This window comes from Saimiri boliviensis, chromosome 6 (assembly GCF_048565385.1).
Source record: "Saimiri boliviensis isolate mSaiBol1 chromosome 6, mSaiBol1.pri, whole genome shotgun sequence".
NCBI lineage: Eukaryota > Metazoa > Chordata > Mammalia > Primates > Cebidae > Saimiri > Saimiri boliviensis.
Window position 1 is genome coordinate 19207561 of NC_133454.1, and position 23985 is coordinate 19231545.

At 36.4% G+C, this 23985-nt stretch overlaps 1 protein-coding gene across 1 annotated transcript; it reads left to right on the plus strand.

Moving 5' to 3' along the window:
- The first annotated feature begins 8861 nt into the window (after nt 1-8861).
- On the plus strand, nt 8862-10915 carry LOC101028418 (snRNA-activating protein complex subunit 3-like). The gene is given in 3 exon segments (XM_010345614.2): nt 8862-8980; nt 8982-9977; nt 10789-10915. Coding segments are annotated over 3 exon segments (1218 nt in total). The 3' UTR covers nt 10892-10915.
- Nucleotides 10916-23985: the final 13070 nt, after the last annotated feature.

Sequence of the window (23985 nt, forward strand, 5' to 3'; positions counted from 1 at the left end):
TTTATGTTTATCCCTTAAAGGGCAATCAGAGTAGGAAGAGTGGAATGCATTCTCCAAGTGACATGTCAATTTAAGGGCAAAAGGTAGAAATCTTACTGTCTCAAGGGATCCAAGTACAACCTCTGGCCAAACACTGGCTGAATACTAAGATACTCTGACCAAGGGCAACTGGAAGGATGCTAGGCTCAAAAATAAACCACAGTGATTGTTGGCGTACTGAAATGCCATGTACATGCCCAAGCCTGTACCCTTTCAGATGCAACCAGAGAGGAAACTTCTGAATGATTAGACTCTAGCTGAATGCAGGACAAAACGCTAAATTTCCTGAGCTGTGAAAGCAGTCTTCAAGTCACGCGGAGATCCAGTGGTAAAAGGAGAAAATTGTGTTGACTCAGGTGGCTTAGGCACAACCTTGTTTGTAAGCATAAATGGCTGATGTGGACCCACAAGTAACACCTAGGAAACCATGCGAAAAGATAAAATCAAGAGAAAAATCTGAAGTGCCGACAGACAGCTGTTCGAATCCACATGACAACCAAGAGAGTCTCATTAAAGATAATGATAATGAAATAATGATTTTAAAAGCAGTACAATTAAATATTTAATTTCCTTTCATTTTTTAACTGATTTTAAAAGCAAGCACATACAATGGTATATATAAAATTTCATTGTTAGACCTTCAAAATATAGGAATATATTTGACAGTAATGACACAAAGGAATGATAGGCAGAATAAAGCTATCTTGAAGAAAGTAAGAGCAAACAATAATGCAATACACAGAAATAAATGAAGAAAACTACATATGATACATGAAAAGATTATTATTTTTAAAAAGAAACCTATACATATTTCTCTTTACCAAAAATATTAATTTTCTGTCATATAAATTAAAAATAATTATCATAAAGAGGCTCAGTGAGACCAAGAGAACAATATACGAACAAAGGAAAATTTCAGGAAAGAAACAGAAACTATCAAAATAAAATATCAAACAGAAATCATGAAACTGAGGAACACATTAACTGAACTAAAAAATTAGCTAGAGAAATTTAATGGAAGGTTAAGTCAAGCAGAAAATAAAATCAGTAGACTTGATGATAGTTTATTGAAATTATTCATTCAGTGGAGCCAAAAAATGAAAGAAAAAAAAAAGAAAGAAAGAGAGGAAGAAAGAAAGAAGGGTAAAGGAAGCTGAAGGGAATTACGTGGCACCACCAAGTGGACCAATGTGTACATAATGTGAGTTCCAAAAGGAAAAGAGAAATAGGAAGAGGACCAGAAAGCATATTCAAAGAAATAATGACTGAAAACTTCTCAAATCAGAAGAAGGAAAAGAGCATACAGATCCAAGAAGCCAAAAGAGCACTAAATCAGATGAACCCAAAGTGATTTATACTGAGACACATTAAAAATTCTCAAAAGTTAAACAAAGAGAATTTTGAAAGCTGCAAGAGAAAAATGACTCATCACATAGAAGGAAGACTCCGTAAGACTATCAGTGGATTTCTTAGTAGAAACTTTGCAGGCCAGGGGAGAATTGGACTATATATTCAAAGTGCTGAAACAGGGACATGGATGGAACTGGAGGCCCTTATCTTTAGCCGCTTAATGCAGGAATAGAAAACCAAATGCTGCATAGTCTCACTCATAAGTGGGAGCTAAATGATGAGAACAAATGGACACATAGAAGGGAACAACCCACACTGGGGCCTTTTGGAGGGTGAAGGGTGGGTGGAGGGAAGGGATCAGGAAAAATAACTAATGGGCACTAGGCTTAATACCTGGGTGATGAAATAATCTGTACAACAAACCCTCATGACACAAATTTACCTATATAACAAACCTGCACTTGTACCCCTGGATTTAAAATAAATGTTAAAAAAGAAAAAAACAAAACCAAAAAACAAATAAACCCAAACTGTTCACCAAGATATTACACCTTGAAAAATCGATTCAAAAATGAAAGTGAGGTAAATGCTTCATCACGCAAACAAATGCTGGTGGGGATAGGGGAGCATTCATCGCCACTAGAACTACTTTACAAGAAAAGTTAAAGTGACTCTCCAAAAAAGGGGGTTCAGAAAAGGATGCTGAACAGCAACATGATAGCATAAGAAAGTATGAAACTCAAATGTGTAGGTAAAGATAAATAAATACAGTGTATGACATTACTGTAATGGTGCTGGTTAAATCACTATATTATAGAGGTTAAAAGATAACAGTATTAAAAATACCTCTAAAATATTTTAAAAGTTATATAATATAAATAGATATAAATTCTGACAACAAGTGTACTATGAGGAGAAGTTATAGTGTAAATTTTTTGTATACAATTGAGCTGAAGTTATTAGCTTAAAATAAACTGTCATATCTATAAGATATTGTAGGTAAGCTTAAGTTAACCACACACAAACACGTACACATGAAATATGTATAAAAGTTAGCTTAAAATAAACTGTCATATCTATAAGATATTGTAGGTAAGCTTAAGTTAACCATACACAAACACGTACACATGAAATATGTATAAAATTAAAGAAAAGAATAAAGAGAGGAATCAAAGCATATCAATACAAAAAACACAACACAAAGATAGCAAGAGAGGAAAAGGCAGATTAAAGAACTATAAGACTAACAGAAAGCAACTAAAAAAATAGCAATAGTAAATCATTTCCTATTGATAATTATTTTAAATGCACTATGCACAAAAATTAAAAAGAAAAAAATTATAAAAAGGAAGTCAATAAGCAAGAAGCAACCCCCCCCAACAACAACAACAAAAAACAACACCCCCCAAAAAACAGCCAATGGATCAAGCAACCCAATCAAAAGTCATAGAATGGCTGAATGGATTTAAAAAAAAAAAAATAAGAGGAAACAAAAAGACCCAACTATCTACTGTTTACAAGAAACTCACTGTAAGTTTAAGGAGACACATAGGCTGAGAGTGAATAGATGGAACTAGATATTCCATGAAAATAGTAACCAAAAGAAAGCAGAGAAGACTGTACTTATATAAGACAAAATAGACTTTAAGTAAAAAAATTCTCACAAGTGATAAAGGAAAGTATATAATGATAAAAGGGCCAGTTCTCCATGAAGACTTAATAATTATAATTAGGGATGATATCAAAGTAAAAAGGCAGTCTGTAGAATGGAATTACATATATATATATATATATATATATATATATATATATATATATATATATATATAATTTAGCCATTTTGATACTTGGCTAAAATATACCAAGCTCCATGCTCCATATATATATGTATTTTCCTTATTTTAGTGACATTGAGAGTTTTCTATATACCTGTGGACCATTTGTATGTCTTCTTTGGAGAAGTGTCTATTCAAGTCCTCAGGCCATTTTTAAGATCAGGTTATCCAATTTTTTGGCTGTAGGAGTCCCTTCTATATTTTGGATATTAACCCCTTATCACATACATGATTTGCATTTTTTTCCATTCTATAGATTGCCTTTTCACTCTGTTTATTATTTCATTTGCTGTGCAGAAACTCTTTACTTTGACATCATCCCACTTACACATATGACAAATGTTGGAGAAAACGTGAAGATGTGAAGAAATTGTAACCATTGCACTGGGAATGAAAATGGTCAGCTGATATAAAAACGGTATAGAGGTTCCTAACCATTTTTTAAAAAGAACTACTATATGATCCAGCAATCCCACTTCTGCGTTATTATCCAAAATAATTAAACTCAGGATCTAGAAGCTATATTAGTACTCCCATGTTCTTTGCAGTGTAATTCACAATAGCCAAGGTATGAAAACAGCCTAAATTTCTTTGAATATGTACAGATAAAGAAGATGTGGTATATACAAACATACTATAGATTATTAGTCAACCTTAAAAACAAAGAACTTCTGCAGTATGAGACAACATGGATCAACCTTAATGATTTAAATAAAATAAGGCAATCACAGAAAAATAAATACTGCATGACTGCCCTTATAGTAGGTACTAAAATAGTCTAATATAAAGACTCAAGGAGTAGAATGGTGATTGGCAAGGGATGGTGGTAGGGAAAAATGGGCGTTATTAATCAATAGTCATAAAATTTTACCTAAGCAAAATGAGTAAGTTTTAGTGATCTACTGTACAATATTGTACATATAGTCAACAATCCTGTGTTGTATACTTGAAAATTTGCTAGCAGTGTAGATTTTATATTAGGTATTCTTAGAATGATAAAATAAAATTTTTTAAAAAGTTAAAATTTATTAAAGAATTTAAGTGGTGTACTATAAAATATTCAACACAAAAGAATGTTGCAAAGAGGGACAGAGTTGCTAAATAATAATGAGATATATATGAAAAAAACACAATGGCAGATAGAAATCCAAATATATTAATAACATATAAGGTGAATGACTTAAATAGCCCACAAAAATGACACAAACTGTCAGACTGAATTCTTAAAAATAATGATCTAATTAGATGCTGTTTACATGAGAAATGCCTGGGATTCATATTGTAAGTAGCTCAAAGTGAATGAATGCGGATCCACTCTACTGACAATAACTAGAGTCAAGCTGAAGTGACTGCTAATATCAACTTCTTGGGTCTCTCTGAATCTTCTGCCTATTTTTTCTGATTTTCATTTTCTTTGTTTTAAATGTATCCATTTACATTTCTATGGACTATTCCTCTTTGCTCATCACTGCACTACTTTCTGTAAAACTTATAAGGAGGGCCGGGCACGGTGGCTCATGCTTATAATCCTAGCACTTTGGGAGGCCAAGATGGGTGGATCACGAGGTCAAGAGATCGAGACCATCCTGGTCAACATGGTGAATCCCCGTCGCTGTTAAAAATACAAAAATTAGCTAGGCATGGTGGCACACGCCTGTAGGCCCAGCTGCTCGGGAGGCTGAGGCAGGAGAATTTCTTGAACCCAGGACACAGAGGTTGCGGTGAGCTGAGATTGCGCCATTGTACTCCAGCCTGGGTAAAAAGAGCGAAACTCTGTCTCAAACAAAACAAAAAACAAAACAAGACAAAACTGAACTAAGGAACACTTCCATAGTCCAGAATTCTAAATCAGTTATTACAGATAGTCACTGTCAGATACAATCACGGGGTACTCAATGATATTAATTACAAGTAAATGAATAGTTATATAACTAATTTGTGATGTCTCTCTCACCTGATAAAAAGGACCTAATTAAGAGCAGAGAGTGAGTTCATCTTTTCTATATTCCCAAATCCAGCATGGAGCTTGGTATATTTTAGCTGTGTGTAAAAATGAGTGAATAAACATGTATGAAAATGACCCCAAGGATCTACAGAAAATTTGACTCTAGTGGAGAAATGGCTTCATTCCCCCCCGACTCCTGTGGACCACAGAGTGAACAAGTGAGTGTTCTTCACAGGTGATGTTTCTTAAAGAGTCATCTATTGAATACTAGTGATAGGATTAATGGGGTACTGTAGAATATAGATGTCTAGGCCCTGTCCTAATTTTGGTAACTCAGGAAGGGTTTATAAATCTGCATTTTAAACAATGCCTCGTGATTCTTTTTCCTTCACATTTCCTGTACTGCATGTGTTCATATTACTATAGATGATCAAAGTAATATTTGAGAAGTCTTGACTGAGGAATAAACACCAGGCAGACAAAAAATAGACAGGGCAGGGAAGACATTCAGCATAGAACTAATGAGTTAAAAGGCAGAGCAGCGGAAACTAATTTGACATTTTTCGTAAACTGGAACACAGAGCTGAATCTACGGTGGACCACAAAATGAAGCAGGACATGAGATGAAGCTGAGGAATTAAGCATTCTCCAGGTCACAAACACTTGAAATGTTAAGTAGAAGTATTTAAATTTCAACCTATAGATTTTGTAGAAAAGCACAAAATATTTATTTTTCTTTTCTTGAAACGAAGTCTCACTCTGTCACCTAGGCTGGAGTGCAGTGGCGCAATCTTGGCTCACTGCAACCTCTGCCTCCCACGTTCAAGCAATTCTCTGCCTTAGCCTCCCAAATAGCTGAGATTAGAGGCACCTGCCACCATGCATGGCTAATTTTTTTATTTTTAGTGGCAACAGCGTTTCACCATCTAGCTAGGCTGGTTTTGAACTCCTGACCTCGTGATCCACCCAGGCTTCCCAAAGTGCTGAGGTTAAAGGCAAGAGCCACTGCTTCTGGCCCAAGCACAAAATATTTCGAGATGACAACCAAGTGAAAGAAAGTTGGGCTTTCAATGTTGACGATTCAAGCACATGACCAAGAAGAACTCAAATAACGAGTAATTCAACTGACACTTGTGATCTCCTTGCCAAAAGAATCTTTTGAACCCATTCAAATTCCTCATTTAGGAATCAGAATCAGAATCTCCTTGCCAAAAGAAACTTTTGAACCCATTCAAATTCCTCATTTAACAGTGGAGGAAATTCTCTCAAGAGTTGTGACTTTTTCAGGATTGAACCATGTTTACATTTTTGCAGAGCTGGGATTCAACCCAAGTCTCTTAGCTCCTGGTCCAGTGCTTTGAGCTCTGCGTAAGTTCCTATAATACTTTAATTTATATTACAACTGACAATAAAAACTGAACACTGACTAAGTGCTGTGCGTGAGATGCTGTCCATATGGTCCCATTTAATTTTGATTTATATATTTTTAAAAATACTTCCACTGTATGTAAAATTTTTTAAGATTTTATTTCTAATTTATCTTTGCAGGTTTATGCTTGCAAAAGAGAACATTCTCATTAGAATGTTCTAATTTTATTTATTGAAATAAAACCCTGCTGAGACTGGATATTTATGTTCATCTAAATATAACATATAATCTAATGTATGTGTATACATATTAGTAATAAATGTGTATGCAACTCTATCAATAATATGTCATGTGCAAATAAGTGTCTGAATTAATGTAGTGTGGCTAGAGCTAGAAAGAGAAACCTATTTTATTACATAATAAAATGCTTTTAATTGTTAGAGTAGAACAGTTTTATTACATACCATTACTTTTGTAAACACCAACCTTTTCATTGATCAAAAAATATTATCAGTCAAAGCAAGACTGAAAATAAACTGAAGAATAACACTCCTGACAGAATGAGAAAAATGAAATAAAATGACGCACATATGGTTTTAAATACAAAATGGAACACAATTAAGGAGCAGGTTTATAGCAGAGCTTATACACATTCGCCTTTTTGAAGTCAGTTGTTTATATCAAGAGCTTTGAAGTGTTCACTTGTGTTTGTATTCCAATTCAGAAATGAGGGCTTCAATAAAATTACAAAAACAAATTATAACAAAATAAACCTGGGCTGCTGCTGCTTTCTTTTAGTGCTGCAATTAAATATATTTTTAATGCTATGTAGAAGTCATGCTTAAGATTTAAAATCAGAGATAAATATTTATAGGAAGCTTTTGTTAACATATCAGTCTTCTTACAAAAGTTTACGTATATAAATATACATAAATTATGAAAGATAATATATGCAAGGAATGGTTTATTATAATTTGCATGCAACTTTACATTTAGAAACTTACAAACATTTTGTTACTTTAAATTTTATTATTGATTCTCTCGTTTGAGGGCCTATGTATATATATTCATTTGTTCATTCAAGAAATATTTCTTGAATATCTACCATGTGTCAGGCATCATGTTCATAAGACAGACTCAATCCTTGTTACTATTGAGTAAACAGGCTAATGAGGAGGCAGCCATTAAATGAGTAGCCAAATTGAAACTTTATGAAATTAAGTTTTTTCACTTATAAAATGAGGATAATAATATCTGCCCTAGTTGTCTCACAAGTCAAATGAGATGATTGTAAATATTGTCAACTTAAAAGTGTACCCTAGGCAGAATTCAATAAATAGTAAAAATATTTCATTAAATATATCTTAATTTATCCCTCTTTTACTTACGAGTATATTTTCTACTAAAAATTTATCTTGAATCTAGGTGTGATCCAAATAAGAAAGCACTCCTTTGAATAGAGGCTTAAGCCCTCTGAGTGGTATGTTGGTGTTGCTGATAATTGCTACCAGCTGAATGATACCATTTAAAGATTTTCACACACACAAAAAATACCTCCATGATGGTTTAAATTTTTTGTTTGTGAATTTCATCATTAAAATATCACTTTTTCTGTGTCTGAATGATTTTATTACGAGTTTCTAATCAAGAAGATTTTCCCTATAAAGAAATAATAGTCTCAGTTAATGACTTTATCAGTTAATGACTTTGGATTATGTAGTAAAAACATAAGCAGAAATTCTTAGCTTGAGAAATGACTAGAAAGACCAGGAAATTACTTTGGGCAGTATGGCCATTTTCACGATATTAATTCTTCCTAACCATGAACATGGAATGTTTTTCAATCTGTTTGTGCCCTCTCTTATTTTGTTGAGCAGTGGCTTGTAGCTCTCCATGAAGATGTCCTTTACGTTCCTTGTTAGTTGTATTCCTACGTGTTTTATTCTCTTTGTAGCAATTGTGAATGGCAGTTCATTCTTGATTTGGCTTTCTTTAAGTCTGTTATTGGTGTATAGGAATGCTTGTGATTTTCGCACATTGATTTTGTATCCTAGACTTTGCCGAAGTTGCTTATCAGTTTCAGGAGATTTTGGACTGAGATGATGGGGTCTTCTAGATATACAATCATGCCATCTGCAAATAGAGACAATTTGATTTCCTCCTTTCGTATTTGAATACCCTTTATTTCTTTTTCCTGCCGGATTGCTCTGGCTAGAACTTCCGGGACTATATCGAATAGGAGTGGTGAGAGAGGGCATCCTTGTCTAGTGCCAGATTTCAAAGGGAATGCTTCCAGTTTTTGCCCATTTCCAGTGGGACGAACATGGCTGAAGGCAGTCGGGGTGGCCCAACGTGTAGCCTGGTGGGTGGCAGGCAGGACCCAGTTTCCGGCAGTGGCAGCTGCAACTTTCCAGAGTCTGAGCTTCCCGAGCTAAGTACGCGCTTTCCACATGGGCGCCTTTGGGGAGCTGTGGCGGGGCCCTCTGCGCGGTGCCGGGGACGTGTCGCTAAGGGAGCTGCCAGCGAGTCAGGGGAGCGCTGACTCCGACCGGGAGGATGCCGCGGTAGCCTGGGATCTGAACTGCAGCTTGGAGGCGGCAGCTGAGCTGAGGACGGTGTGCGGCCTGGTTAAACTGAAATGCCTTGAGAACGGTGAGGATCCAGAAGTCATTCCCGAGAATACTGACCTGGTGACTTTGGCGGTTAGAAAAAGGTTCTTGGAACATCGGGAAGAAACCATTACAATAGATCGAGTCTGCAGACAAGAAACATTTGTTTATGAGATGGAGTCTCATGCCATAGGAAAAAAGCCTGAAAATCCAGCAGACATGATAGAAGGGGAGCTTATCCTATCTGTGAATATCTTGTACCCTGTTACATTTCTTAAGCACAAGGAACACAAACCATACCAAACAATGCTGGTATTGGGCAGTCAAAAGCTCACAGAACTGAGGGATTCAATTTGCTGTGTCAGTGACCTCCAGATTGGTGGTGAATTCAGCAACACTCCTGACCAAGCCCCTGAGCACATCAGCAAAGACCTATACAAATCAGCCTTTTGTTATTTTGAAGAAACATTTTATAATGACAAAAGATACCCAGAATGCAGAGATTTGAGTAGAACTATCATTGAGTGGTCAGAGTCCCATGATAGAGGCTGTGGAAAGTTTCAGACTGCCAAAATGGAAGATTTTACCTTCAACGACTTATGTATTAAGTTGGATTTTCCTTACTTATACTGTCATCAGGGAGACTGTGAACATGTCATTGTCATTACTGACATAAGTCTTGTGCAACATGATGACTGCTTGGATAGGACGCTGTATCCCCTCCTTATCAAGAAGCACTGGCTATGGAACAGAAAATGTTTTGTTTGTAAAATGTATACAGCTAGATGGGTGATGAACAATGACAGTTTTGAACCAGAGGACTCATGTTTCTTTTGTGATTTTTTTTGTTTTTTGTTTTTTTAAATTTATTATATATATGTATATATATAAAATTGCATTTTAGGTTTGGGGGTACATGTGAAGAACATGCAAGATTGTTGCATAGGTACACATATGGCAGTGTGGTTTGCTGCCTTCCTTCCCCTCACCTGTATCTGTCATTTCTCCCCATGCTATCTCTTCCCACTTCCCCACCTCCCCGTCCCTCCCCCTTTCCGCCCAATGGACCCCAGTATGTAGTGCTCCCCTCCCTCTGTCCATGTGTTCTCATTGTTCAACACCCGCCTATGAGTGAGAACATGTGGTGTTTGATTTTCTGCTCTTGTGTCAGTTTGCTGAGAATGATAGTTTCCAGATTCATCCACGTCCCCACAAAGGACGCAAACTCATCGTTTTTGATGGCTGCGTAATATTCCATGGTGTATATGTACATTTTCCCTATCCAGTCTATCATCGTTGGGCATTTGGGTTGGTTCCAGGTCTTTGCTATTGTAAACAGTGCTGCAATGAACATTCATGTGCATGTGTCCTTATAGTAGAATGATTTATAATCCTTTGGATATATACCCAGTAATGGGATTGCTGGGTCAAATCGGATTTCTATTTTTAGGTCCTTGAGGAATCGCCACACTGTCTTCCACAATGGTTGAATTAATTTACACTCCACCAACAGTGTAAAAGTATTCCTATTTCTCCACATCCTCTCCAGCACCTGTTGTCTCCAGATTTTTTAATGATCGCCATTCTAACTGGCGTGAGATGGTATCTCAATGTGGTTTTGATTTGCATTTCTCTAATGACCTTTTGTGATGTTTGCTTCCGAATGCTCCACTATGATTCAGAAGGCAACAAACTGGGGGAATTCCTTGCTTATCCTTATGTTGATCCTGGAACCTTTAATTAAGAATAGCTACATACACAGAAGTACCCCCTCAAGAAGTAACTGTTCTGTTGGATAGTTACCTTATTTCTTAGAAACGCCACTGAGCAGCAGGATCCACTTTGAACAGTCTGTTAAAGCTACCAAAAACAATGTCCAAATCACAGATATTCTTATAATGATTATATTTAAATGTTAGTATATTAATTTCATATTTATTCCAAAGTGTATTTTTTAATTTAGTGCTTTTTACTCATTTTGAGTTATTTAAGTTGTATTACTTTATGTAGTTTGGCTATAAATCTTTTGTCAGTCACACATATTCTTTCACTCAATCCATGCCTTCCCTATTTATCTCTGTCCAGTGTTTTTTGCTAAAGATAGAATTAATGATACATCAAGTAGTAGAAGTGTTTTGAAAATTCTTTGAAGAATGTGAGAGCTACACCTTCTACCATGAGGCTTCCAAGGTTGGATTTAAATTTGACTATCTGGATGGCTAAGAACAGACATTTATCATATAAATGGAAAACTGATGAAAAAAAAAGGCTGTTGGTTTGTTATAAATAGCTTTTATTATTTTGAGATATGTTCCATTAGTACCTAATTTATTGAGGGTTTTTAGCATAAAGGGCTGTTGAATTTTGTCAAAGGCCTTCTCTGCATCAATTGAGATAATCATGTGGTTTTTGTCTTTGGTTCTGTTTATGTGGTGAATTACGTTTATAGACTTGCATATGTTGAGCCAGCCTTGCATCCCCAGGATGAATCCTACTCGATCATGGTGGATAAGCTTTTTGATGTGCTATTGCAACCGGCTTGCCAGAATTTTATTGAAGATTTTTGCATGTATGTGCATCATGGATATTGGCGTGAAGTTTTCTTTTCCTGTTGAGTCTCTGCTGGGTTTTGATATCAGGATGATGTTTGTCTCATAAAATGATTTGGGAAGGATTCCCTTTTTGGAATATTTGGAATAGTTTCAGAAGGAATGGTACCAGCTCCTCTTTGTATGTCTGGTAGAATTCAACTGTGAACCCATCTGGACCTGGGCTTTTTTTGGGTGGTAGGCTCTAATTAAGAGCTGCCTCAACTTCAGACCTTGTTATTGGTCTATTCAGGGTTTCAACTTCTTCCTGGTTTAGGCTTGGGAGGAGGCAAATGTCCAGGAATTTATCCATTTCTTCCAGGTTTACTAGTTTATGTGCATAGAGTTGTTTGTAATAATCTCTGATGATGGTTTGAATTTCTGTGGAATCTGTGGTGATATCCCCTTTGTCATTTTTTATTGCATAAATTTGGTTATTCTCTCTTTTCTTTTTTGTTAATCTGGCCAGTGGTCTGTCTATTTTGTTGATCTTTTCGAAAAACCAGCTCCTGGGTTTATTGATTTTTTTGAAGGGTTTTTGTGTCCCATCCAAAGGATTATAAATCATTCTACTATAAGGACACATGCACATTAATGTTCATTGCAGCACTGCTTACAATAGCAAAGACCTGGAACCAACCCAAATGCCCATTGATGATAGACTGGACAGGGAAAATGTGGCACATATACACCATGGAATATTATGCAGACATCAAAAACGATGAGTTTGTGTCCTTTGTAGGGACATGGACAAACCTGGAAACCATCATTCTCAGCAAACTGACTCAAGAACAGAAAATCAAACACTGCATGTTCTCACTCATAGGCGGATGTTGAACAGTGAGAACACATGGATACAGGGAGGGGAGCACTACACACTGGGGTCTGTTGGGGGGAAATTGGGGAGGGAGAGTGGGGAGTGGGGAGTTGTGGAGAGATAGCATGGGGAGAAATGCCAGATATAGGTGAAGGGGAGGAAGGCAGCAAATGCCATGTGTGTACCTGTGCAACAATCTTGCATATTCTTCACATATATCCCAAAACCTAAAATGCAATAAATAGAAAAAGAAAGACCAGGAAAGTTGAAGCCAGAGGGAGGAAGTTTTTGGTGAGGGTTGATATAAAGCTCAAAACTCTTCTGCCTAATACTTATTATATTGCCACATGTTGTTAACAATTGCAGGTGTAAAAAGTTTATTGACAATGGGATGTGGGCTTTGAATAGGAGAAGGTAGGGAACCTTGGAAGAGAAAGAGAAAGAATGTAAGCACTCCTTGCCTTTATATGCAGGTGAGAAAACTCTGGCATTGTTTTGAGTTAGAGTGAGAATATAAAGCATTTACCAAAACATTTTCTCTAATAGAAGGAGTTGTGTACTTACTCCAGAAGCTAAAAGAAGATTTGGGGAATGGAATTGTATCTTTCCTCCTGGGTGACACTAATGCACTGGAGAAAGTAAATGAAAGGCTGTGGGTGATTAATCAACTAACAACAAAGGCTCAAAGCAAGAGGCAACATGTGAGAGACTTTTACCTACTGAAGTCTAGAAAAAGTTAAGAATCAACCTAGAGAATTATAAGAGCTCCAAGAGGGTTGAATTTTTAGTCCCAACAAGTCTACTATTCCAGGGTCACAGTCTTGGATAAAAAGGTGTAGGGCTCTGGTGGTTGTTAGAATAAGGCTATGGGAGTTGATGTACTTGAAAACTACATCTTTCTGAATCTGCACCTGCGGGAGTGAGCCATTACTCTCCTCTAGAGGCTAGTGCCTTCCAGGCTTCTCCTTACTTGAAGCCAATGCTGATGCCTTTACTTTGCAAATCAGCAAATCACCTTTCTTAGTTTGTGCTTCATTTCTTCCTACCCACCAATAATACAACTAAGAAAGAGGATCCAATCACAGCATAACCAAGTAGGAGAATGTTCTAGGTCTACAAATGGAGGAAAAAGACAATACACTGAAGGAGCTGCAGAGCCTAATTTGTACCAGAAGGATTTGGGAATATGTATGGAATTGTATCCTGAGAGTAATGGGTTAAGGGGGGTCAAATAGTAAATTAGGATAAGAGAGAGTTATTTAAAAAAAATCACTGTTAAAAGTGCTTTTCCATGATACACTAAAACACTGTGAAAAACCCAGGGATGTTGGCTCTTAGAAGTTTGGAAAAAGTGATGACCCATAGAAGTAAAATGACCCTTATATCAGATGGTAGTAAAAAGGATCAAAAGGCAAAGAGAAGTGAGTGTGTTAAATAAATATAACCCACTAGTTTTCTATGTTCTTTGGGAGAGCCTAGAAGGACCCTGTTCACTAAAGCAAGTGCACTTCAGAGAGGGGCACCAGTATCACTGAGAAGTCAAGGGTGGCTGTGCACTGTAGGCCATTGCTGATGGTAGGAACGACCAGGGATCTTTGATAAGCATGGCAATGACAGAATTCTGAAACATCAGGGGCTGAATGGCAGGGTTTAACTGACAAGAGCAAAGTAGATACAATTACTGTAATGAATGCCAAGGCTATAATGGCACCTGGTGATGGCAGAATACTGACTAATAGAAAGATATGAAAATAGCGAATAGAACACAGCACCCAGGAGCTAGATAGATCAAAAGTCAAAACGGTTTTGTGCAAATTATGTAATAAAATATATCAAGGATGAATGATCGGAAGGCTAAGGGCAGATGCATCATCAAAAAGTCATAATTCCTATCTCAGTTTTTGAATCTGATCCAATTTTCAGATGTGAGAGTCCCTGACTCCAGGATATAGGACTCTGCAACACTGCAACTTATGCACATGGTAGGAATTCCCTGATTAGGAAAGGTCAGGACTGCTGATATACAATAGAGACAGAAAATAATATATCTGGCATCCATGTAATCCACTGAAACATCTTTTAGAAATCTCTTTTACAATTTTCATCATAAGTAATTATGAGTAGCACTCATAGTAAAAGGAGGAAATAGTGATCAGGGGCTAAGACCTTTCCAGGATGAAGAGTATGTGTATCAGGTAATCATCTTGACCTGTAGAGGAATATGATTAGAGTGTGAGGAGTCTAGGGTGAATAATAGATGGAGGAGATGTTGGGTTTCAGATAGAGCCTCAAGTCCAGTTGCAATAGTGGAGACTCCTAGGAAAAGGGACCAATCTTTTTTCCTGGAATAATTATTCTAAACATTTATTATATAAAATAGGTTTATCCAAGTGACACGGGGAGTAGACTACAGGGCCTACTGTGTTGTTTCACCAACAACTTTCCTTCAGGACAGAGACACTGATTTCTGTGTGCTGCAGGGAGTATGGTGTCTGCCAGCTCTTAGCAGATACCTTCTGCATGAATTGCTCTCAGCTGAATAGAGTAGATTTGACCAATTCCTTTCCAAGAGCAGCCTATATTCAATGAGTGTTTGGCATGGGAATATAAAGTCTTGGTCACTTTGGTTCAAGGCTGGACCACTTTGAAGGGCAATGCTAGCCCCAGAGTTCCTGATAGATCAGCTGAGAACTTTATTGTAACTGAACTGCAATCATAGTTCAACTCCTTGCTTTCTTGCTCACTACAGGTGTTGATCTCAGGATTCATTCCCAAAATCTTTCTACATGCTGCAGCAGCAACAGAAGCACTTGTTTTACTCACAAACATGTGGACAACAGCAGCATTGGTTTTACTCACAAACGTCTCTTCAGAAGTAAGTGCCAAACAAATGTATGTTGAATGAATACATAGGTAAAAATATGAATGAAAGTGAAGCCTCTGGTCTAGTATTTGGAGCATGGTAAAAGATCAGTGCATCATAATAGATGGATTATTGCTGTATACTATTATTATTAGGGTAAAGCACCTGATCTAAAAGTGATTTTTATCGATGAATTTTTTTTTATAAAAAATGAGACTATTTAATAAGTGAAATAGGACACATAGAGGCAAATACTACATGATTTGAATTCCCAAAAAGTTTATCAAATAAATGAATTAAAATATGAAATGTTGCCAGGCATGGCTCTTGCCTGTAGTCCAAGCTCTTTGGAAGGCTGAGACTGGAGGATACCTTCAGCCAGGGGTGTGAGACCAGCCTGGGCCACATAGTGAGACCTCCTCTCAACAAGAAAAAGAAAAAAATAAAAAATTAGCTGAATCCAGTGGTACATGCCTGTAGTCCCATCTACTTGAGAGGCTAAGTCAGGAGGGTCCCTTGAGCCTTGGAGGTCAAGGATGCAATGAGCTATGATATCACCACTGCACTCCAGCATGGGTGACAGACTGAGATCCTTAAAAACAACATAAAATAAAAAAAGATAAAAAGAAAAATATGTAAACTTTATTTCTTCATCAAGTTCAAGACACTTTTGTAAGTGATTATAAAAGCCATTTATTGCCTCTGAAGAACTGAGAGTCCTGGGAATTTAAGCATGTCAATGCAGTCTTATATTATCAACCAAAGAAAAATGGGTGCTTTACAGAATTTTTAAGATTAAGAAACAAGAAGAAATCAGAAGCAGCCAAATCAGGACTATAAGGTGGGTACCTAATGATTTCCCATCAAAGATGATGGAAAATTGCCTGTGTTTGATGGAAGAAATGAGCAGGAGCATTCTCACGGTGGACAAGGACTCTCTGGTGAAGCTTTCCTGGGCATTTTTTCTGAACAAACTTTGAACCATCTTTCTCAAAACACTCTCATAATGTTTTCATTCTTTGGCCCTCCAGAAAGCCAACAAGAAAAATGCTTTGGGCTTCCCCAAAATATTGTTGCCATGACCTTTGTTCTTGACTGGTTCATTTTTGCTTTGACTGGACCATTTGTACCCTTAGGTAGCCAATGCCTTGATTGTGATTTGTCTTCAGGATCATACTGACAAAGCCATGCTCAACCTCACATTACAATCCTTCAAAGAAATGCTTCCAGACCTTGATCCCACCTGTTCAAAATTTCCATTGAAAGTTTTGCTCTTATCTGCATCTGATCTGGGCATGACAGTTCTGACCCCCATAAAGTGGAAAATTTGCTCAAGTTTAAATGTTTAGACAGAATTGTGTAAGCTGAACCAATGTCTGTGGTATTGGTTATTGTTTCTGCTATTAATCTTCAGTCTTTTTCAGTTAGGACATGAATGAGATGAATTTTTTCTTGCAAATAGATGCAGATGGTCTGCCACAGCAGGTTTCAGACTTTTTAAATATTAAGAAACAAAAAGACATCAGTAGGAGCCAAATCAGGACTGTATGGTGGACACCTAAGGATATTCTAATCTATTTCTTAATGATAATTGTGTGAAGGATTAAGATAATCATCTGCTTTATCTTGCCCCTTTATACAATGAGTTATTCATTTGTAAACTCTCGATTTCTTTGAGGTATTGTCCCCATCAACTTTTAGTAAAGCGTCAATGATTTCATCATTTTTCCACTCAAGCTTCACCATAAATTTGATGCTATATCTTGACTTCGATGTTAGCAAAATTCATGTTGCTCTGATATAACTCTTTACAGAATGATGTTTTATCTTTCTTAGTGCCTCAAACTAGATTCTGTTCAGACATGTTGGAACAAGTTAGTTTGAGGCAAATTTTTTTAAATCCATGCATAGTTTTTTCATAGCATACATTTTCTTGGAACCTTTTGAAGACTGCTCATATATGTGGAATCTAAAAACATAGTCACACTTATAAAAGTAGAGAGTAGGATCATGGTTTTCAAGGGTTGAAGAGTAGGAGAAATGAGATGTTGGTCAAAGAGTATAAAGATTCAGTTACGCACAATGAGAAAGTTCTGGAGATTTAATATTCAGCCTGGCGACTAGTTAATAATAATATATTGTATACTTGGAATTTACAAAGGGAGTTGATCTTAAGTATTCTCAGCATACATACAAAAACTCATAATTATGTGGGGTGATAGGTACATTAGTTAGCTGGTTTGTGGTAATAATTTTACAGTGTTTACTATATCAAAAATCACATTGTACACTTTAAAGTATACAATTTTAATTTGTCAAAAATAGCTCAATGAAGCTGGGGGAAAACAGAATGTGAGGCTTATCAATTAATTGATAAACATATAGTAACTCCTAACAGATCACAAAGAGATTCTGAAGATGGAAAGATAAATAAAGCATAACCTTTGGTACCAACAATATTGCATTTAATGAGGGATCTTGGAAAATGAATTCATTGAAGGAGAGTTCATAGGCATGAAAATTAATTAATAACTTATTAATTTAAAAAGTTAAAAGTTGTTTGAAAATATTTTTAAATATGTAAATAAATGCATAGCAAGAAGAATAGACAAATATATCACAAAATGTAATCGTATTTGATTTTGAAACATAAGCATTTTTTGCTCCTTTTTAAAAAGATTTTTGGAAGTCTTAAATTAGGTTTTATTATTTTTATAAGAAAAAGTAGTCTTTTAATCAATTTACATTCTAGATATGTTTGTCCAGACTTTTTTGTGTATTATATTGGAATTACATTTATAGGGTAATTTGCATTTTATTTAGAGACTTAACAAATTCTTGATTTTGTTCCGTAATATCTCTGAAGGGATTATTCAAATATTCTTTCATCATCTGTTCTTTATAGAAACCCAGAATCATGTGGTATCTATCTTCATTTTGTTGTCATAATATACAATTTATAATATTGTTGAAATATAAAACTGTATTTAAAACTAAAAAACATTTAAAAATAATTCCAGATTTATACTATGCAAAACTGTCTTTAACAATTAATTAATGACTCATTGAATAAACATAATATTTTGAATACAGATAAATTTGCTTAGATGCATGGCTTGTTAGTATTTAGTAGCTTGTTAGTATTGGACCTATTCCTCCATTGTTGAACTTAAAAAGCATGTTTTAATGAACAACTATTATTTTGTATTCAGAAAGCAAATTATTGAATAAATACCTAAAAAACATTACGTTCCCAGATCAGATGGATTTTTTTATTTTCCTGGTAGTAGAAACTAAGATAGGGTCTTCTAAAATCTAGCCCTGTGAGTACAGTTTATGTATTTCTGAATGTGTTCCCATAGTTTTAACTAACTACAAGCATATTTTCAGAGCCAGTTATGGATTTATGAGTTTAATTATGTTACTTGCTGAAACTATTTTTATTCATTTTAAGTTTAATAGATATATAAACACAGTAAAACATGATAATCAGTGTCAAAATAATTAAATTTGATAAATGTGAACTCATAATATTGTAGAATTAATAACATGGCTAAACTGGGTCTATGCTTTTTTTTATTTTTAATTTTTTTGAGATAGGGTCTTGCTCTGTCACCTAGGCTGGAGTACAGTGGTGTGATTTTGGTTTACTGCAGCCTCCACCTTTTGGGTTCAAGTGATCCACCTGTCTTAGCCTCCCAAGTAGCTGGGATTACAAGTGCAACCCACCATGCCTTTGTTATTTTAGTAGAGACAGGGTTTGACCATGTTGGATAGGCTGGTCTCAAACTCCTGGCCTCAAGTGATCTCCCTACCTTGGCTTCCCAAAGTGCTGGGATTACAGCCATGAGCTACCACATCAGTCCTATGCTAATATTAGACCAAGAGTTTGATAGTGTTCTCTCACATGATCCAAATTTACCCTGGTCTTGCTATACTATGGTCAGCCTGGTGATAGTTGATCACTCAAGCTTAAATATTGATTGGAAAGATTTTGGGTCTGCTGGCTGCTGATATTTGCAGAATAGGCAGCAAAATTCAGGAATCTTAGAGGTGGTTGGCACCTCTCCATCCATCCTGACCTAGAAAGCTTGAGGCAAGGAAAAATCAGGAATATTGAGACTCAGTTCTCTGCCCAGACTTTCCATCCAGTCCATGTCCTCATGTGTACATCTGAAGATTAAAACATTAGCTTACCATTATTCAAATATGGGAGCTAGGCAGAGGAATCAAATTGCCAATCATGTCATGTCCTAATTTATAGTATTTCTTGAGTATTATCTCAAGATTTTACAATAGCAGCCTTGTTAAATGTACAAAGCACTGTGTTGACAGATTTACAGTTGAATGGGGGAAACATACAGCCAACTGTAATGCAACAATCTAATGCAACTGTAATGATGCCTTGGATTGTGTTAGTCTATTCTTTATTTTCCCATCAGCAAACATTATCTATTTTCTTTTTATTATTGTTATTATTTTTTATTGTACTTTAGGTTCTGGGGTACACGTGCAGGTCATGCAGGGTCGTTGCATAGGTACACACATGGCAATGTAGTTTGCTGCCTCCATCCCCCCGTCACCTACATCTGGCATTTCTCCCCATGTTATCCCTCCCCAACCTCTTGACTCCTCCAATGTCTCTCCCTTGCCCACCCACTAGATCCCAGTCTGTGATGCTCCCCATCCTGTGTCCATGTGTTCTCAATGTTCAACAGCCGCCTATGAGTGAGAACATGTGGTGCTGGATTTTCGGTTCTTGTGTCAGTTTGCTGAGAATGCTGATTTCCAGATTCATCCATGTCCCTGCAAAGGACATGAACTCATCATTTTTTTTGGCTGAATAGTATTCCATGGTGTATATGTGCCACATTTTCCTTGTTCAGTCTATCGTTGATGGGCATTTGCGTTGATTCCAGGTGTTTGCTATTGTAAACAGTGCCGCCGTGAACATTCCCTGTTTTCTACCAGATACTGGGCTACACTTAAGCAAGATAAATGTGAAAAAAAGCACACTCCTTACCCCTATAGACAGTAATTGTAGAGCAAACCTTGTAAATTGGCAATTCTTTATTGAGTCATAAGTGCTCTGGTATCAGCACTAAAAGCTACAAGAATACTCAGGAATGCTCCCTCCAGGTGAGAAAAAAGGGACATGTAGGAACTAGTAAGGGATGAGGTCAGATAGGTTACATAGGGCCAATTACATATGTAATTTAAACCAATCCATACTTTGCTGGAGTAATTTATTATATAGAACTGTCATGACATACTATTCCATATTTTATTAACAGATAGATGTTAGTGGGTGTGTCATTAAGCTTTAAAAAAGTTAGCTGTTAGATCTGTTTTTTTTTAACATAGTGGTTAGATTGACAAGTTAACCACTGGACCAGTTTCAGAGTGCTTTTTGATCTACTATTATGCAGTGAATGGATGTCAGTCTGTTTTCCTTTCTTCAAATATGTGTCCCATTTTGTGCATGCTCACCTGGAACCTTTCAATTTACTTGGAAAGCACCATAAAGACCACTCAAGAAGAAAAATCTATGTGTGAAAATGAGGAGTACAGTTTTTCACACTGTGCTAGATGAGGACTGAAATCTAAAGAGCTTTGGCTATGCTGCAGAAAACCAGTTGTCTGAATCATATTCCTTCTTACTCTGACCTATTTTTTCAAAGTTTTGTTGATTTATTTTTACCAAAACAAATTTACTACAATTGCTAATAGAAATTGCATCCCCATTTGGTATTTAGATTGGCATACTTAATATTATTTTATTTTTAAAGTTAGGGTTTCTCTTTGTCATACAGGCTGCAGTGAGTGCAGTGGTGTGATCACATCTCACTGCAGCTCAAATCTTTTGGGCTCAAGAGTTCCTCCCCCATCAGCCTCCTGAGTAGCTAGGACTACAGGTGCCTGCCACTGTGCCTGTCTAATTATATACTTTTTTGAAGAAACAGGGTTTCACTGTTTTGCCCAGGCTGGTCTCAAACTCGGGCTCAAGTGATCTTCTTGTCTTGGTGTTCCACTGTGCTGGGTTTACAGGTGTAGGCCACTATGCCAGGCCTATTTCATTTTTAATCGACAAATACAAATTGTATGTATCTATTTTATACATTATAAATTTCAAAATATGTATACATTGTAGAATGGCTCAATTCAACTAATTAACATATGCATTACATCACATATTTATCATTTTTTTGTGATGAGAACATGTAAATCTACTCTATTAAAGATTTTCAAAATATAATTGTCACTATAGCTATTAACTATGTCACTATAGTTGTCACAAAGTCACTATGTTGCACAATAGATCCTTAACTTTCTCCTATCTGAGATTTTGTATCCTTTGACTAGCATGTCTCCAACTGGTCATCAAATTGCCAATCATGTCATGTCCTAATTTATAATATTTCTTGAGTATTGTCTCAAGATTTTACAATATCAGCCTCGTAAAATACACAAAGCACTGTGTTGACAGATTTACAGTTGAATGGGGGAAACACACAGCCAACTATAATGCAACAATCTAATGCAACTGTAATGATGCATTGGATTGTGTTAGTCTATTCTTTATTTTCCCATCAACAAACATTATCTACTTTCTTTTTATTATTATTATTTTTTATTGTACTTTAGGTTCTGGGGTACACGTGCAGATCATGCAGGATTGTTGCATAGGTACACACATGGCAATGTGGTTTGCTGCCTCCATCCCCCCGTCACCTACATCTGGCATTTCTCCCCATGTTATCCTTCCCCAACTTCTTGACCCCTCCGATGTCCCTCTGGACATTACCATTCTACTCTCTGGAAATTACCATTCTACTCTCTACTTCTATTTGTTCAACTCTTTTAGATTCCACATATCAATGAGATCATGTGGTATTTATCTTTCTGTGACTGGCTTATTTCATACAACATAGTGTCTTCAAGGTCCATCTATGTTGTCACAAATGACAGGATTTCTTTCTTATTAAGGCTGAGTAGTATTCACTCCTGTATATATACACTGCATTTTCTTCATTCATTCATTGGTTGGCATTTATCTGTCCCATTTTGTACAGAAGCCAAATTCTACCCTTATTCCAAGGTTAAGGAGCTAATATGGTCTGTGTATATGTGTGTGCATTGAGGAACATTTTAATGAGGATATGAAAAAAGCAGTATTATGCTTTTTTCATGTATATACCATTAAAATAAAAACATTCCTAAAATTATGTAAATTAAATTTGTGATTATTCCCTGTGTGGGTAAGTTTTGACAGTAATGTCAATTTCTGCATTTTAAGCATGTACATAGTGTATCAACTAGTATCAGTTCTGGCAACACAGAACAGAAAACCAAATATAACAAAAACAGACATTTATTCTCTCTTACGTAAGTAAGTCAGAGGCATGTGGGTGCAAGCTGATACAGCAGCTGCCTTCATCTGTGTCCTGGGCTTCTTTTGTCTATCTGTTCAACTGCCCTAGTGCTGACTTTCAAATTTAGGAATACCTCATGGTTCATTAGGGCTGCTGGAGGCCCAGATTTCTCATCATTATTTTAGGCAGTGTGAAGGAGAAAGAGGGGAAGGCAAAATACAATTTTCTCAGCCGAATCAATGATCTTAAAACCATTTTCCTAGAAATCTCATTCAACTCGTTCTTTTCTCATTGGCTACAACTTGTCACATGTCAATAACAATGGCAAGAGAAGATGGTAAATTTAATAACTAGCTGCATTACAGACTCAAATAAAATAGAGTTCCTTACTAAGAAAAAAAGGAAAAATGGATTTTGCATGGAAAATGGCAAATTTCAACATAAATTGATACTTTTTCCTGCAAGCAGTAGGAAATCTAAATAAAAGTGACTCCAATCTTAGATAACAGTTATCTCAGATAACAGTTAAGATTTTAGGTAACAGTAAGTAACAGTATGGTAGTTTTAGGGTTCAACATGGTTGTGTCATCCTCAATGTCAACATGTCCTCTTGGGCAGTTTCCTCAGGGTCCAAGTTTCAGACTTCCCTTACAGACTGTGAGGTACACAGGCAGAAAAAGAGATGCTCCCTTTATAACCTTAAAAGATAAAACAAGCAAACAAACGAAAGCCTCTTACAGCTTCCCAGCTTTCTTTCCATCATGTCTTATTGCCCAGCATGGTGTCTCATGTTCATGTCTGCAGGACCAGCTACATAATTTGTAGGGGCTGATGCAAAGTAGAAGTGCAGGGCTCCTTGTTCAAAATTAAGAATGTCAAGATAAAGGCAGCAGAACACCAAGCCAAGAATGAAACCCTTCCAACTATACCCATGAGGTTGGTCCTTTATACGCGAACAGATCCACTGACAAGGAGAGTGAGTTCAGCCTGTTGGCTTGACTCTACAAAGATTCATACCCTGGGCTAGAAGAGGTCTTAAATCCTCTGACAGATATGCCCTATGTAGAAGAAAATAAGCAAACTGAGAGTGCTGTTGGGAAGGAAAATGAGACCAATGCTTGTTATATAAGCAATCCTGGATTGTCACCCAAGATATTATGATAAATTTGTGGTTATCTTCTCCTGAAGGTAGAAAAC